This window comes from Truncatella angustata (assembly GCF_020726525.1).
Source record: "Truncatella angustata strain MPI-SDFR-AT-0073 chromosome Unknown BKA67scaffold_1, whole genome shotgun sequence".
Lineage (NCBI taxonomy): Eukaryota > Fungi > Ascomycota > Sordariomycetes > Amphisphaeriales > Sporocadaceae > Truncatella > Truncatella angustata.
In genome coordinates, this window is record NW_025763381.1 from 3,618,167 (window position 1) to 3,634,842 (window position 16,676).

At 51.3% G+C, this 16,676-nt stretch overlaps 4 protein-coding genes and 2 non-coding genes across 6 annotated transcripts; 3 read left to right on the forward strand and 3 right to left on the reverse strand.

Annotated features, from left to right (window-relative positions):
* Nucleotides 1–207: 207 nt before the first annotated feature.
* Nucleotides 208–1,630, forward strand: BKA67DRAFT_686448 (uncharacterized protein; the record flags this gene model as incomplete). Its single annotated transcript, XM_046109027.1, has 1 exon — nt 208–1,630. The coding sequence occupies exon 1, from the start codon at nt 443–445 to the stop codon at nt 1,628–1,630; it is 1,188 nt and encodes a 395-aa protein (XP_045964127.1). The 5' UTR covers nt 208–442.
* A 186-nt stretch (nt 1,631–1,816) lies between these two features.
* BKA67DRAFT_35354 (Oxoglutarate and iron-dependent oxygenase degradation C-term-domain-containing protein) lies at nt 1,817–4,478 on the reverse strand. Its single transcript, XM_046096381.1, has 2 exons — nt 3,943–4,478; nt 1,817–3,871 (listed from the first exon to the last, which is right to left on the reverse strand). The coding sequence occupies exons 1-2, from the start codon at nt 4,004–4,006 to the stop codon at nt 2,004–2,006; spliced, it is 1,932 nt and encodes a 643-aa protein (XP_045964128.1). The 5' UTR covers nt 4,007–4,478; the 3' UTR covers nt 1,817–2,003.
* Nucleotide 4,479: 1 nt separating this feature from the next.
* On the reverse strand, nt 4,480–7,422 carry BKA67DRAFT_35342 (Man1-Src1p-C-terminal domain-containing protein). The gene is made up of 2 exons (XM_046096380.1): nt 5,673–7,422; nt 4,480–5,538 (listed from the first exon to the last, which is right to left on the reverse strand). Exons 1-2 carry the CDS (start codon nt 7,196–7,198, stop codon nt 4,932–4,934), a joined length of 2,133 nt encoding a protein of 710 aa, XP_045964129.1. The 5' UTR covers nt 7,199–7,422; the 3' UTR covers nt 4,480–4,931.
* A 1,292-nt stretch (nt 7,423–8,714) lies between these two features.
* Nucleotides 8,715–10,841, reverse strand: BKA67DRAFT_653201 (helix-loop-helix DNA-binding domain-containing protein; the record flags this gene model as incomplete). The annotated part of the gene is made up of 2 exons (XM_046106320.1): nt 8,715–10,172; nt 10,236–10,841. 2 exons carry the CDS (start codon nt 10,839–10,841, stop codon nt 8,715–8,717), a joined length of 2,064 nt encoding a protein of 687 aa, XP_045964130.1.
* Nucleotides 10,842–15,628: 4,787 nt separating this feature from the next.
* On the forward strand, nt 15,629–15,731 carry BKA67DRAFT_t13. Its single transcript has one exon. It is a non-coding gene; the product is annotated as a tRNA-Ala (tRNA).
* A 254-nt stretch (nt 15,732–15,985) lies between these two features.
* On the forward strand, nt 15,986–16,100 carry BKA67DRAFT_t14. The gene has a single exon. It is a non-coding gene; the product is annotated as a tRNA-Met (tRNA).
* The last annotated feature ends 576 nt before the right edge of the window (nt 16,101–16,676 follow it).

Genomic DNA, 16,676 nt, shown 5'->3' on the forward strand with positions numbered 1-16,676 from the left:
TAATCATAATGAAGTCAAAGATGAAAACCAGACGCATTTACTCGTGCTGGCACTCAGATGTTGAGCGATTAGCTACAAATCCGAAACTTGACACGACCATTTGCCGTGCAAGTGGTGGATACAAAAAGTCCAGACACCCATAGCCTACTGTAAGTATAAATTTAATAGTGTCTGTGCCGGGAACGTGCATGTGTCGCAAAAGCTTAGCATTCGAGACCCTTGCATGAATGACGCAGGAGACTTGAAACACATATAATACACACATATATATATGGCTTGGGTTAATTTGGTATCTTATGAACGATATTCAAACATCTTCCCCCAGGTATTAGACCTGCCAGCCAAGTCCAAGGGCTGTAACATCCCTAAAACCCGTCAACTTCTCGAGCTCTCTCGCATCAAGTAGTCCTCCCTACGAAACAAATAGATAGACAGTGATACCATGTCATCACCACCGCCACCTGGGCCCCTCGTGCGCCTCTCCGGCATCACGCTCTCCCGGCTCCCCTCCCCGGCCGCAACCCCCGAGACCCTCTCCCCCCTCGTGCACGCCATCCTGCGCGAGGCGCTCCCCTTCCTCTACAGCGCGACCTCCAAGTCCGGCTCGGGGGCCCCGGACTCGAGGCGCTGGAGGCACAAGGGCGACAGGCGCTCGCCCGACTCGGCCGCCAAGGTAGAGGCCTGGGAGCGCGTCGTCGTAACGACGACGACGACGACGCCCGAGGGCGGCAGCCGTGCCGGCCGCTCGAGGGAGACCTGGGCGCTCCGCAGGAGCGTGCACGAGGACAGGGCCGAGCCCGGCACCGCCAGCTGGGCCGAGTTCGAGCGCTGCTTCCGCGACGAGCACGCCGAGGCCGAGGAGGCCTTCACGCCCAACGCGGTGGCGGCGCACGAGGCGCTCGTCTGGGAGGGCTGTGCCGGCGTGCCCCCGGCCCGCGAGGAGGGGGAGGGGGAGGGGCGGGCGTGGGGTCGGTTCCGGCTCAAGGTCCAGGAGATGCGGCACAAGATCGGCGCGCCGCTCAGGGACCGCACGTTCCCCGTGCTGCAGCTGACGGCGGCGGTGGTCGAGGGGGGCGGAGGCGCCGCGCCGGAGTTCGTCGTCGTCAGCATACCGGTGCCGGACTTCGGGGAGAGCGAGAGCAGTAGGCTGGCCAGCGAGAAGGGGGCGCAGGTCGCGAGCTACGTCAGCGTGGAGCGCATCCGGAAGCTCGAGAGCGGCAAGATCGAGTGGCTCATGGCGACGGCGAGCGATGCGGGCGGCGTTCTCCCGCAGTTTGTGCAGAACATGGCAATGCCCGGCATCGTCTGGAAGGACGTCCCGCTGTTCCTGGGCTGGATAGCCAAGGAGAGGCAGAAACGGGACATCGCGAGAGACGGCGTGGCCGGTCGGGGGCAGAGGGAACGGGATGTCGCAGTGCCGGCGTCAACGGCAGCGCAGGATACACCGTTGGTCGCGACTGGTCCTGATGCGACGACAGCCCATGAGGTGTCGATTGGTGATGCCGCAAGTACCGAGACGAAGCGTGAAACAGAAGTTAGTACGGGCCCGGAGGTCACGAATCTGCCTGGTTTGTCTCAAGCCGACACTACAACCGAGGGGCCTCGCCCCGGGGTAACGACAAACGTGTAGTGTAAGCCAGAGGACTTCACAAAAGTCCAATGTCACCAAAAAAGGGCTGCTGTCGGGAAGTAGACATCCTAGTAATCAGCTAGATGAAAGGTTTGAGTCTAGTTAAGAATATTGTCATTTGCGCTATGATACCAAATGTTTTCTTTCCCCTTTCTTTTTATTCTTTTTATTGTCTTGTTTAATTATGAAGACAAAACTAGTAATTTAACATCCGACTTGAGAAGTTCAAGTCTAGAATATCTTTCAATATGATGCAGTTCTTATTACTGTAGACTCGCAGGAGTGTCGATATCATCGAAGCCATGAGCAAAGTATAAATTATCAATGGTGAAATTCCAGTCATATATTCATGCTTCGTCAAGAAGTTGTATGTCTAGTCAGAATCACTTTCGCTGCTTGACGAAAATCCGTTCCACTCTTCCTCGGTATCCTCGGCGAGTAGTTTTGCATTCTCGTCTTGCTCGCCGCTCGCCTCCTCATCTTCACTGTCCTCTTCTTCGATGTCGAAATTGGCGCAGATATCCCAGCGGTCACCTGGGGCTTTCTTGCTCACATATTTGACAAACTTAAGGGTACCGCTGTCTCGCAAAACAATAGTTAGCTTGTTCCACGCCGCAGCCTGAAAGAACAAAATGTTATCGTCATCGCCGCTGGACTTGTAAATGGCGGCGTCTTCAGCTGAGTCATCATCGCCAGCCATGTAGACCTCGTGACCACCAACTTCTTCGGGCTCTTCAGTGGACTCTCCCTTGGCTTTGCCTTTGCCCTTGGTCTTTCCATTCTTCTTGGGAGGCTCCTCGTCTTCCTCTTCATCAACAACCTCGTCGCCCCATCCAGACGTGGGCGTGATGCCCAGGTTGAGCTCAAGGCGAGGCTTGCCTTCATGGCCCGTGGCAAGAGTGTAGTCCTTGCCCTTGCGGAAGCGCCGTGCGATGAGGTCGTGGCTCTCGATAACACTACTAGTAGCCATTTGTAGCCAACGGCGGAACTGTGGACTTGGCAAGAAGACGTCTAGTAATTCTCGAATTGGCGAGTCGTCCTTTGTCTTGGTCTTGCCACTCTGGGCTCCATTTTTGTGCTGCATAAAAAGGAAACGTTGCTTGTGAGGAGGTTTGGCGACTTTCCAGTCCCCTTTCTCAATCTCGGCAGTGGATTCAGGAACGGCCTTGCCGTCTTCTTTGGAGACATATTCGCGCAGGCGTTGACCAAATTTCTTGTTCAAGAGGTCTGGTAGTGTTATGCTGGACTCCTCATCGAACTGCTCTGTTATTTGCTCCAGTGTATCCGGGGTCAGATAGGTCGGGGCCATGTACTTGAGCAGGAATTCCAGGTCCGACTCGTCGAAATCTTCTGGCGAGCTCGCTTGTGGGTTCTCGACCTTGACCGCAGCTGGGCGGGGCGTATCGTACTGGTCCGGATTTCCCTGCAGTTGCATCAAACTGCTGTTCTTGGCATTCTCCTCCTCTGCCCCCTTGACGTAACCATCTTCGCCTATTTGTGGGATGTGAAACCAGCCACTGATAGCCATGCGCACTCTGCCGCCCTCTTTCTTGAGTTGCTTCTTCGTTTCGGCGTGGTATACCTCCTCGACATCGTGAAAGCTCTCACCAGGTTGTACGGCGAAGAAGCTAAGCTGGTTCCATGCCGGGGGGATGATCTTGGAGACGTCGGCCTCGGGTGTCTTTGCAATCTTGCCGTCTTTGCCCCGTCTGTCTTGGACCGGGAAGAGCCTCAAGGCGCCTCCCCACTCCGGTTTCCAGGGGATGTCCGGGTCTGTGAGATAGAGGATATAACTGACCCTGCGACTGCCAATGACATCATCGTGGCAGAGCAGGAAGCAGCCAGGAGTATAGACATTGATGGCCATGTCGGTCTTCTTCCCGCTCAAGGGCCCACAGCCCGTGATGTGGGCAACATAGTCGCGGAAGCTCTGGGAGTACATGGCATCTCTGAGTGCCAGGAGGGAGGGTAGCTTGGAAAGAGCTTCGTCGCCCAGTCCGTCGAGGTTCGCCAAGTCACCAGACTGGTGGATCTTGTAAATGTCGGTCTCTTTGGGGGTGAAGGAGACATTATCCTTGACCTCTTCCCGCACGGCGCGCAGCAATTTGTCATCGATCAGTTGGTTGATGACGCAGTGCTTGTACGGTTCGGACTCGGCATATTGTTTTGTGTGGGAATCGAGGACCTTCTGGTCCAGGAGACCCTTTCTGAATCTTGCGGCAACCTCGGTGTCGCTCAGGGCTGCAAGGCGGATATGATATCAGCATTCCGGCCTGGTAGCAGCTGTGCCTCGTAGTGCGTAACCGACTTACAAGGCTTGGACTTCCTCTTGTTGGGCTTCGGGGCCGTAGCCTGCGCGTCTGCCTTGCGCTTCATCTTTAAGTGGCCAATCGGTATATCCGGTAGCCAGGCAGTTGATCTGGTGCTTAACAGGAAGTGATTAACGCGAGACTGCGCAGAGGAAGCCTTTCCTGGGTTTTGTTCAAAGATTTTCTCATTGAATCGAACGACATGGGCAGAATGCCCTCCACTAAACTGGAAGCTCCGGGTGGATCCTCACCGCCCTAATCCGCAGCCAGAGGTACGCATGTACTTGTATCTGTACATGTATACACTAATCATAGTCATGATGAGCCTGCCTGGCTTGCATGACACCTGAAGCGCCCCCTACTTCCATGCAGCGACTCACTGGACCATGCCGACTGCCACAAGCGGTTGAGAAAACAAAGAGTAGAACTCGAATCAATGCCGTCCGTCGGTATGCATAACTGGCCAGGTATGGTGCTGGCTAACACCGGCGGCTAGGTGTGCACAGATGATCCACTGAGCCCCGTTACTCGGGGGGTCACTAGTTTCAGCCCGCAAGGTACGCTGACCGTCCACAATGCATTATATAGAAGTATCTTGCCTACTTAATTAGGTCTTGGCCGGCGTTCTTTCGGTGTGTGCGTATAACAGCGGTTTCTGCCGAAACAGAGCCGACATGAAGGTCGAAGTTAAAGATCGTAGTATAGATTATTTAAGAACGTATAGTGGATGGTATCACATATTAGCGTCTGCCGTCCTGATTCTACAATAAACAGCCCCGAATATCTCTTCGTGGTCCTCGAAAACCAGAGCGTACCTCCCCGTGTAGAGCAAGGGGAGGGCAACTGTGCCAATTAAGCCTACCTCAGAAGCAGTGGTGCCGTGAAGCAAGCTCCAGCTTGGTTTGCATAATAAAGAAAATGCTCTCAAATCCAAATCTCGTAAAACAACACCCGGAACGCCAGCCAATCCCACCAATCTACTAGAAGGAAACCTAGTAAATGGGCCGACCACCACCTTCTTCCCACTTCTGGTGCAGGTAGCTCTTCTCAGGCGTTTCCGTGTCCTCCTCGCTCTTCACGCCTGCCCCCCATGACACCCGACCACCACTCCTTCGTTTCCTTGCGCTGTCCCCGGCAGAAGGCCCGATCCATTCCCATGCTCTGCCGACTTCACCGCTACGGCCCTCGCGTTGTGAGGTGCGCACATTGCTATTCTGCTCTACCACCGCACGCACCCTCTGCCAGATCTTCTCCCTCTGGCTCAACTTATGCACACTCCTGAGAACATCGTCTCTAAGATTGGGCAGGAAAAGCCATGGGTCGTCCTCATCTTCTTCGAGCTGCTTCTGGTTTGCGAGTCTGTCCAGTACCACATCGACAAGGGCAGGCACTTGGGCGTTCGCCGCGCGGTTGCTCCGGTATCTATGTCTGCCGTAGAGGGCTGACAGGATGGACAGGATCACAGAGCCAATTTGGAGGCGATGTCTTGCCAGTCCGAGTCGGATTGATCGCTTGACCGCGCAGGTGAGCGGAATGCGAGCGAGAGAGGTGGATGATAGGTACGTGTCTGGAACTGGGGTGGAATCGGTATCTCGGTTTCTGCAGGGGCGCGACGGGTTCTGGTTAGTCATAAGTCAATATTCGTTGTTTGGTAACCATGCTTCATTGAGAATGGGAGACAAGTTGAGAATTGGCGCCCACAACAGGAAGGGGGCAACGAGAAGTAGACTCACTCTTTGCTTTCGACCTTGATTTCTTCCCGAGCCTTGATCTCCCCAATGGCCGCTCCCCATAGATCGTCGAACTCCTGGTCAGTCATCTTCTTGCTCTTCTTCTGGCCGATGACTTGCTTGAGCTCCTGCTCCTCGATAGCAGGCGTGTCGATCTTCACGCCCTCTTCGTTGGTGAGCTCGCCGCACTCGAACTTGGCGGTGCGCTCGCGCAGCTCTTCGATGGCGCGATCCGCTACAGCTTGCACGCGACGGACCTTCTCGCCGTCCGGTTCGCATGTTGGTGGTAGAGGGATGACGCCACCCAGAGAGAAGGGATGAGGCTTAAGGATATAATCTTGCTCGCAGCGCACAGAGAAATCGCCGTAGCAATATGCGTGTGCTGGGCAAGGTTCGCACTGTGGCTCCAGAGTATCAATGACTGATTGGGGTACGGCAATCTCGTCTCCGAGGACGGATTGGGCCCATTCGGGAACTGAGACCTCACTAGGAATCGTTCCAGTGGTTTGTCCAACGTCACAGTACCCGATGGCGATCTTCTCCTGGCGGTACCATCCAGCGTAGACTGCAAGCAGCGTGGTTAGCAGGACGCCAACCGACGTGCCAGCGTTGCCAGACTTTGCCCGCCGGGCCTGCCCTGCCGCAACCACAGCAGTCTCGCCGCTCAGAGTCTGCTCGGCTTGGAGCTCCAACTGTTCCTCTGGTGTAAACTCCTCTCCGGCGTCCACTGCTGGTCCTGGGGCCAAGTCTGGGGTCTTCCCTCTAAGAAGCTTCCGCGCCGGCAATTGAAGGCTCTTGGACATGTTTGACTCGTCTGGGTCTGAATACTCGAGTCCTTCTGCCCGTCGGCGTGTCGAATGGCTGCTCGATGGTCTCGCACTATCGTAGCGGTAGCTAGGAGTTCTACGTCTGCTGCTGGGAGTCTTCTCCGTGGGCGGCGAACTGCCACTCTGGAAAGGGTTTTCAGAGCTGAAGGCACCTGATTCTCGCCGGAAGAAGCCTTCGTCGGAGATTTCGGGCTTCAGCACGGGTTGCGCCTGTCTCGCCCTAGGAGTGCGCAAGCTACCGCCATATGCAGGCGCATCATCTGTATCCGAGGTCTGTGGTGGCTGCCTGCGGGAAGGGGAGGTTCGCTTCGACGGGCTGCGGGCGGGCGGCATCAGCATATGTTCAGGCTCCTCGGACTTTATCCTTGCCGAAGCCTTTCTTGGTGATGCGGATCTCCTTGCACGGGCGCTAGGTGGCGGAACTGGGAGATCTTCAGGCTCATGGAAAGGGTTGCTGGTTTCCTGGGAGCTTTCGGCGTCGGAGATGCCCTTGCTCGATCTCTTGGCCTTTGCGCGCTGGTCTAGTATCCTCTTGGCCTGGGGTCTGACTTGGTCGTCGAAAATCTCAACCAGCTGTGCCTTCTTTGCGTTTGTGGGATAGTTGATGTTGTGGGCAACCAGTACGGAGCGCAGGCGCGGGATTGTCAGCGACTTGGCATCGAAGCCTGGCTGGAGATACTCCAAGCTGTCTGGGTCGGACATTTTGGCAGACGATGCGCAGTATAATCCGTGATGTTGCGAAGGTTAAAGCGCCTGCCCTTATCCCGATTGCGCGCAAATGTGGTTGGATGCCTTGTAGTCGTGCGACGGTTGCAGAAGGAGCCTGGGGCGGCTGTTGACCTGAGCACGTCGACAAGCTATGCGATGACGTCGAACTGGGCCAGCAGTGGGAAGTTCTGTGGGCGCAACAATCGAGGGAGGAAAATCCACGAACTGCCAGAAATTCCAAAGCTTAACTTAGGAAGCGTATTGATGAATTACAAATGGTAGAGTTTGACCCCAGGATGCCGGTGGGCTATTTTTGTTGATGAAAGAGTTGAACAGGTGGAAGGTAGCTGCGTTGCCCTGTGCTACGATGGATGTTTTATTAGTTCTGTCCAAATCCCTGCCCAGGTGAATTTGTGTTTGGATTTGGATTTGCATGCGACAGAATGCCTAGGAGTACAGTACGCATCTGTACTCTGTACAGTATGGAGAGAGTAGCGTTAGGCACTCGTTGCGCACCTACACGCACTGTCGTCTCATGTGGCTGTGCTCAAACGACGCCACACTTCCCTTTTCTCTCCCGCCATATCAAGAAAGAGTTCCATGGAAAGATGTCTATTCTATGGCCGCCTTTCCAACCGTCGATGAGCGACACGCTGACAATGTTTAACCATTTACCATATGTCTAACAAGTCCCGCAATCGTGATCATGTGGATTTAATCATACATATGTTTGATCAGCTTATAGTCTTGGTATGTCCGCTGAACAGGCAGAGTTCTAGATGATTACCATGGTCACTGCGGGTTTTATAATGTATTGAGTCTGCTGTTTCTACGCTCCTTTATTGACGAAACCACCTATTGGAAGTTACCACTCTAACTTCTATGTACTGTCTCAGATGTCTCGTGAGGTTGTCTAAAAACAACCTTGTCGACACACTCAACAACATGACCCCCAAAGACGATGAACCACTAAATCACATTCTATGCGTCAACAGGATACACTCCCAACTACAGTGACGTGCTCAATTTGCCAGGTACAGGCAACAAGCTGGTATGATTCAATGCTGTGCTGCCGATGACTTTGTGGCTGCACTAGTGAGCACCGCTAATATACACTTATGTGTAGTATCTAATCGTTTTACAAATGTAACGCCAATCATTTTTCGTCAAGTCAATACTACTTGATTGGTGTATGTTCGCTTACCAATAAAGATTGCGGAAGGTACCACGGAGATAGTCGTGTCAAGTTCATGTTGTTCGTATGGAGCATCAAAGACCCAACCACCTTGTATGTATTGTGGACAATATCAATAGATCGAAAAGCCTAAATGGCCACAATCACGGACAACACCATTCGACCTGTGTAATTCTCTGTAAATGCACCACAAGCCCCACCATCATCTGGTATCATCATGTGGCTCGTTATCAAATTCAGCTGCAACCTCTTTCATAACTCTCGTAAACGATCAGCCGTGTGGAGAAGGTGTATTAATTATTACCTGGCTGTTCATCAGGAAGCTGCAACCGTAGCTGCCAGCTTCTGCTCTGCTTCATCAGCCCTCTTGTTCGCGTCCGCAATTTCTTGCTGCAGTTGTTTGATGTAGATGATGGCCATTTCCACAGTACTGGCTTTACTGTTTGGGGTACTGGCCGGCTTGCCGTCTTTCTTATCTGCCTTTTCGTCTCCTGGGCTGTCTGCTTCGTCCGGTAAAATATCCTTGGTCACACTCTTAGGCAACAAGGTAGCAATTTCCTGAAGTGCTAAATTGATGCGGTTGCGACGTCCTTGTTCGGCGATTTTATGCGAAGTTCTTTTTGAGGTCAAGTTTGTTGACAACTCGCTCGGATAAGATACTCCGGGCACTGTGTTGCCTTCGATGATGTTTTGGTAATTTGACTTGGATGCCAACAACCGCGACGCGGTATCTTCGGCAGATAGGCTAGGAGTTCCTGGCAAAAGGGGTTTGATATTCGGAGAGATCTTTGGCCGCAGAGCTGGTGAAACAGACATGGAGCTGATACTGGCTCTTTTCTTGCTTCCGCGAGGGGCTAGTAAGGGCGTCTTTCGAGGGTTCGGTGTTCCAGCCGCCTTTGGGATGATCTGGGGGCTGTCAATTGATGGCGCAAGCCTTGGTGAAGGCTTTGCGAAAACTGGCGATGGTAAGGGCTGGAATGCAGAAGGCCTGACGGTTTCTACTTCAGGAGGCGAACTAGAGTTTGCCTGGGTGATAAGCTGTGGCAGCTGAGATTTCGGGAAACTGGCAGATTCGGGTAGTTCGAATGTCTCGATGTGTTCAGATGCCATTTGACCAGGGTTGGCCGAGTCAGCAGATTTGCCCTTGGGTGATATCCTGAAAAGTGTCGCAGGCGTCGCGGGCGATGCCATGCCATTTATCGAGGCTGTCAAGGGGTTCACCGCGGTGTTCTGTGCCTGGATATGGGGCGATTGCCGTGCAGAACGAGGATGAGGAAGAGGTGGCGGTGGCATATCCGAGAGAGCTTCGGGTGAAACGGATGCGTTTTCAGACTCGTCAGTTGATGTTGCCGAAGCGGGCGTCGTTTTCGTTGCCCGCTGCTCTGGCCTCCCAGCTGCCGTCTCTGCTAATTCACTCAATATCTGCGCGTTCATGACTGGCGTCGAGGCGGTCTTTTTCCTCTGAGGCTTGACGATGGGCGATTGACGGACAGTGCCCCTCCTGGCCTTTGACACATTTACCTTGCGGACCTTTTTCGATAGGTCGACTGACGTCGCCGGCGGGCCTCCAGATTCCAAGTCCATCTCTTGAGGCGAATTGGTCGTGTTGGTGCTTGCACCATGGTTGATGCCGAAGTGTGCGTCATTCTGGGCGTGTAGAGCCGGCGATGTCAGAGGACTAAAATATGCTCCCGGAATAGTGAATTGGTTATCGACTGGGAAGTGAGCATCCAAAGGGGTCACAGCAGGTGACACGAGCGGGGTGAAGGCCATCTAGCAATCAAGAATTAGCGAAGTTTCGGAGATGGTGTGGGGAGGGTGTGATCCGTTCCATACATCCTGCTGTTCCTTCAGACTGCGATACCTGTCGAACATGCCGTGTGAGTGATGGGGGGTTTGGTCCCCTTGGGCGTAGTAGTTGTTCGCAGCCTGCATCTCGAGGCTCTGGGGTGTTGGGGGTACCATGGCTTGCTGTTGCGCGAGCCAAGCAGCCTGCTGTTCTGCGAACCTCCGTTGCTGCTCCTCGAGCTGTCTCTGTTGCTGTTGCAGCTTCTGGTGTTGCAAGAACTGAATCTGAGCATCCAGGTCGGAGATGGCATCGCTTGTGTTGTTGTGATGTTGCGGCATCATCTGCGATGGTATAGTAGGTATGGCCGGGCCAGATGTCATGGGGGGCATCTGATGCGGGAGGCCTATGTTGCTGCCCGGCGCGGCATTTGGTGTTTCGGTACCGCTCATCTGAGTATCCATGCCATCGTGCGCCGAGTGATTGTGAATGATGGAGTTTCCATTGGGGGGGTTGAAGCCCTGAAAGTCGAACTGTATGCCATCGCCAAGGTTGGGCATGTCGCCCATATCCAAGAACTGCTGGAAATCATCCTGACCAGCCTGGTGCATCGAGTGCTCCTGTCCGCTCCAATTATTAGGATCCATCATCGCCATGCTCTTGTCCTTATGTGTTTATGAACATGCGAATCACACAACGTCATGAGCACACGGTACAGTACAGTATAGTATCGTTTCGCCGATGAATATGCGTTAGACTCGTTCGGATGATGCAATGGCCGCCGTGCTCTTGATTGCTTCTACCAACACTAATGCCAATGCCAATGCCAATAGATCCAGTACTGATGTGGTCGCAAGACTTGCCCACGAATTCCACGGCTGCTGCACTGCGATCAGTGAGGGGCAAGCGTTGGCGCAGGCGCAGGCGCAGGTGCGTCGAGTTCGAGCTCGAGTGCAGTAGGCGACAAAGCGTGAGGTCAGTGATATTCGCGCCCAGACGGTTCCTGTTGAGAATATCGCCAGCGGGGCGCAGTCGTCGTCGGCGGGATTGCAATCGTGGAGTCGGAGCAAAGGGGGAGAGCGGGTTGGGGACAGTCGTAGTCGGGGTCGTATAATTGAAGATTGAGGGTCTATCTATTGGCTGAGTCGTTTTCACTTTACCTTACGGATCCGTCCATTAGTTGCTCAAAAGCGCAAACCGAGGTGGGCGAGCGACCTCAGAGAAGCAACAAGCTCACTGACTGGCTGCAAAAAAAAATATCGTAATGGAGGGGGTAGCTCATGGTTTGCAGTGTGCACGCGGTGGTCACAGCGCTCCCACGGGGGCTGATCGGTCTGGTTCGCTAGCGCATAACCCACTAGGAATCCAGATCCCGGCCCCCTGTTAAACGTCACCAGGCCCTTTCCAGGTTCTCACTTCCAGTTCTCAAATGCAATGAGAATGAGACAACTGCCCCGTTCTTCTAATCGAGCACGACGTTTTGGTACCGGCACAATTCGATGGAAATACAATCGTCGAAAAGACTGATAACACCATTGCTTGATGGTTCGATATTACCGAGGCTCTGCTCACACAAGAAACACACCCGGCTCCGGTTTGGGCCAAAGAAGTTCGAACGATTTCACCTGAAATGATTCGTGTATGTACCATGGTAGCTGTCCCATTTTGAGCTTGCTGGTCCTGCCACCAGCCCAGTGACGATACTTAGTCTACTCACTAACGGCTGAACCCAGTGAGGGTCTTTGGTTGTCTTGGGAACTTTCATGGTAACTGGTTGGTCTTGAATCCACGCCTCGGGGGCATGCATGTACTACATACGTCCCGTATGAGAGGATTTTCATGACTACTAATATTCCTTTTCTCGGATCATCGCTGCGGTTCAAGGAAGACATACACCCGATAACTCAACATGCCTTGCAGATTGAGACTCGGATAGCGGCAACAGTCTCTTCTATCTGGATTTGATGCAAGGAATCTACATATTGTAGGAAGATACCAACTCAACGGCGGGCCGATGCACTTCGGCGTAATGCCGCAGTTTTTCATCCCATGGCTCCTGATTTAGTTTGCTTCTGAACCTTAATAATCTCTCAAGCTTACGCATGTGCGATCCAATACGGTTCACCTTGAGCTAACCCCTTCTTTAGCATGAAGCCATCCACGAAACCATTGCACTAATAAACATACGTAGACCAACCCCATCCAGCACATTGCATGGAAACACTAATGTGAGAAAATTTTGCTTGATTTCAGACCGCGGGTGTCGGGTGTGACTTTCGCGGTATGACTATCCGAAAGTGGGGAGGAGGGGGCGTCGGTGTGCATACCCGAATCGGCTCATAGATTTCACGTCAGGGAGTTGAGTTTCTTCCATGAAGAAGCGCGTCCACTCACTAAACGAAATGAGATTTCAGGACCGTGTCCACCTTATGATATTATGGTTGCTCTCGCGAAAGCTTGCATGAGATGGTTCCTTGGCAGAGTCAGCAGTGCAAGTCTGTATGTTCTGCGATCTGACAAATCATCGTGAATAGAGGCTGTAGTCAGGAAAGGAGCTTCTGGGTAATATGGTTCCAAGCATGTTTTCTGAATGCGGCATGACACAGGAGCCTCGGCGCTATATTGCTTTTTGCCAACCTTGTAAATTCGGAATCCTCTCAGACCCCCATACTTAGGTACTCAATGGCGCTCACATGAGTACGTACATACTTACAGATCATGCCAACGATACGCCCATGATTTTTTCGGGGGGGGGGGGGGGGGTTCGTAAGGGATTTGCTCGCGTATGCTAGCTCGCGCTACCGATCGAGATATTCAAGTCTACCAACAAATACTGTGCTCTGACGTTTCGGGGCATTCTTCCTGAGCATCGTGCGGACGTGGAAAATTAAGCCACCATCGCGAAGGACTCATCTGCTCAGGACCTGCTATATCCGTGGGGGTCACCCGCACTTACATTACCTCACGACACGAGCCTCTACGTGTGGGGTGGAAGCGAACTGCTGGATGACTGTCGCATCCGTGACTGTAGTCGTCAATTAGGTTAGGTAATTCTCATAATCGAATCTCCATCTCTGTTACAGACCAGACTTCATTTCATTCTGAATTGCGCCGTCTGCCTGCCCAACCTTGCAGCTATTGACACAAATCTCACAAAGTTGCATAGACTCAACATCAGCACTGATTAATCTGACCATAATAACTCATCTCCTCCCGTATCAGACTGCTGGTTTTCCATAATTACAAGACAGTTCACTCACTCCAGTAATATTCGAGATTATTTCATAGTATATCCATGGAAATTTATCATGAATTGAAATATATCCTCCGGGCTTTCATATCCGCCACTTGCCGCTCTGTCCGTAAAAGCTACACTGCCTCAAGTCACAACAGGCCAGAACAACGAATAGAAGCTGATGCGAATCACTATACGCTTAAGAACGAGCGGCATAATTTCACACCATGCCGTATCCGCAGGGGTTGATATCCGGGGTGAACTCATATTGCTTGTTTCGGCTGCAGCCAGATCCATTTTCGATACCGAAAGCGTGGCCAAGATGGGCAGCCCTAGGCCACGTACGGCGAACGCGTCGCTAACTGCAACTGTTTGGCTTGCAGCTCGCGGCCAATCTCTACATATAGCTCTCGACTTCATCACTGAGCCCTGTCCCAGCCTAAATATTGGCACTGGGGTACTATACAAGAGCGGCCGGGTAAGCATTACTACCGACTAGCCCCATAGACCGGTCGAGGAGGATTGTCTCAGAGCCACACGCTACGGATTGAACATACCGAAGATGTGATGGGATATCACTCTTGCCCTCGTTGCTGCGTCATGAACCGAGATTGCCGAGCGCCAGATCAGGGATCAGCTTTTGATTCCAGATATGTTATCTTCCAGACATTTTTTCCTGTCACCCCTGCATCACAATTTTTCACCATTGCGGAAAAAGGAGTCTAGGGATCGAGTCATCAGATCTCAAATGGTTGGATGCGTACCCTGAAGGAACCAAGCGAATACATTTAGGGATAATTGAAGGGCTCCAAGTGGCGCAATACTGGCATGGAAAACTCAACAACTAAACACTGGTCCATAGAGTGCCAGTCGCAAACTGGCTATGGAAATAGATGGCTCCCGGACTGGTCATTACCGCCTCTGCCAGAAGCTGCTCGCTGGTCCGTTTCACGACATGGAGCATGGCCATCTGAATATAGGTTTAAGACTTATCGTGACGTTACGGCACGTGCCCATTTTGTCATACAACTAGGAACCGAACACCATCGCTCAGGTTTAGTTCCACGGTGACCTCCTATTCTCTGCAGAAAGGGGAATCACTATACATTAGATAGAGACGTCTACGAGACTGGATACTCGCAGACAGGTAGCCGTGACTAGACTCCAACGGCATCAAATGTCAACTTGCATTCCGTATTGTCACTACTCGGGTCGTATCATACGTAGTATGTAAACCGTAGTTTACTATGACAGGTACGCTAGTAGCTATGGCACAAAATTCTAGCAAATACACAGGTCGGGCATGCAGTGGTCCCATTTCCCAGCAACAGGTCTTGGATTGTGTCCCTAATATATGGTCTGTATCTATCAATGTTGTCATCTTGAGTTGTTTTCCTACAGAGAGTCAGTATTTGTCGCAACAAGGTCCCGTGCTGTGAGGAAAAGCAAATCGTCCCCATTCTACTTCAGCCAGAACGGCAGGGGCTGGTGCATGCGGACACTGGCCTTCGGTATCCAATTATCGTTAAGCTGAGTGTATTTGCGGCTAGATGGTACAGTCACTCCACGGATCATACTCGGGATGGTTGGGCTTTTCCAAAGCTGGGAAATCCCATGACCAAATAATCTTTGTACAGAGCTAGGGTGTAGTCTGTAAGACGTATTTCCAATCTCAAATGGCCATGAAGCTGTATAAAATCTGTGTCCAGTTTTTAATGTTCCATACCTGTTGTCAGTACTGATCTTGTAGGAATATTGGCATTATGGTTGATGGAGGGTCATTCGCGTGTAGTATGTATAGCTCATCCAGTCTGCTTATATCACCTGGGTTCCGAACTATCAATCTACAAAGAGTTTGTCCATAGCTAGGAGCGAAACAATCAATTCCTAGCAGTGATCCTCATACCAACCAACGACTGTGGTATTATTTTAGGAGAATCCGGCATTAGCAGCCATACCTGGACTTATGGTCTGGAGTATAAACCACTAGTGCATGCTATCCATACTAATAGTTATCTCGTCCCCCACCAATATCAATCATGAATTTTTATAGTTCCATTCCCTTTTCTTTCCTTTAGACCGCGTACGTAATAGCGAACAGAATTTTCAATTCAGCCCCCATCGCACGAGACTTAATTCCTATTTGTGAATATTTGTTCACCGGATCACCAGGCGGTGATCTTGCATCCATCAATCAATGGATTATCAGGGGATGTGGTCTAGTGGTATGACGTTTCCTTAGCATGCTCTCATCTTCTTCATGAAGTGAGCCGCATGGAAAAGGTTCTGGGTTCGATTCCCAGCCTCTCCACCAATTCTTTTTCAGTCACATCTGATTGAAGGAGTTTAAACTTTTTTATTTTGGTATCCTCCATATTAGAAGACCTTATCCATATTGATGTTTTTCCAACCCCAACTGAAGCAGCCTCCTCATACTCCAACATCCTAAAGCAAAATCCCCAGTCACACAACTCATCAAAGCAGTGAAGCCAATTGCTGTCTGCCACCGCACTATTCCCATGCGTTATAGTGCTATACAAGCTTCATCAACAACATCACACAGCAGTCTTCGTGGCTCAGTTGGTTAGAGCGTCAGTCTCATACTTCCTACGTATGATCCCCTTGGAAACGAGGAGAACCACCTATCTGAAGGTCGCCAGTTCGAACCTGGCCGAGGACATCACTTTTTGCCGATCTCCCCATACTAAATTGGAATTGTACTAATGAGTCGTCCTCCGGGTTAAGTAAGGTTGGCATATTAATAACACATACTCTTTAGTTACAAAGAACGGAGACGATATAAGAAAATAAATGCTTATTATTATAAATGTAAATGAGATGTTTAAGCAATCTTTTTTTACTGTTTTTAAGTAATTATAAAAACTGATAATAAACTTATACATATATATAATGTGTTTAATGTTTATTATGATCAATCATCTTGTTAAATATCGACTTCTAATAACTAAGTAGGCAGTATGTGTTAGTCAAGTTACACATGCCATATGACCGAGCTTAGATTCTAGGGACTGCATTTTTCAAGGGCATTTGTACTCTGTTCATTGCGTTGACATCTACGTGGTATTCGGGAGCTCGTTTGGATTTTCTAGTACTAGTCTCGAAACGAGGAAAATACGAGGACATTAAGGAAGCTTTTGTATGTGTGTTTGTGTTTCCTTTCTTCTTTTTTCTTTTTGAATTGACTACCTTTTGAGCTAAAACGCCAATTGTAAGAGAACCAAGAACGTCTAAGTTA

What these genes read in the sequence shown, in the direction of transcription:
- BKA67DRAFT_35354 (XM_046096381.1), bottom strand. Translation starts at nt 4,006, where the DNA reads ATGAAGCGCAAGGCAGACGCGCAGGCTACGGCCCCGAAGCCCAACAAG. An exon ending in CAAGAGGAAGTCCAAGCCTT is followed by an intron (nt 3,872 to 3,942) that starts GTAAGTCGGTTA and finishes TCCGCCTTGCAG; the next exon opens with CCCTGAGCGACACCGAGGTT.
- BKA67DRAFT_35342 (XM_046096380.1), bottom strand. Translation starts at nt 7,198, where the DNA reads ATGTCCGACCCAGACAGCTTGGAGTATCTCCAGCCAGGCTTCGATGCC. An exon ending in ATCAAGGTCGAAAGCAAAGA is followed by an intron (nt 5,539 to 5,672) that starts GTGAGTCTACTT and finishes GCGCCCCTGCAG; the next exon opens with AAACCGAGATACCGATTCCA.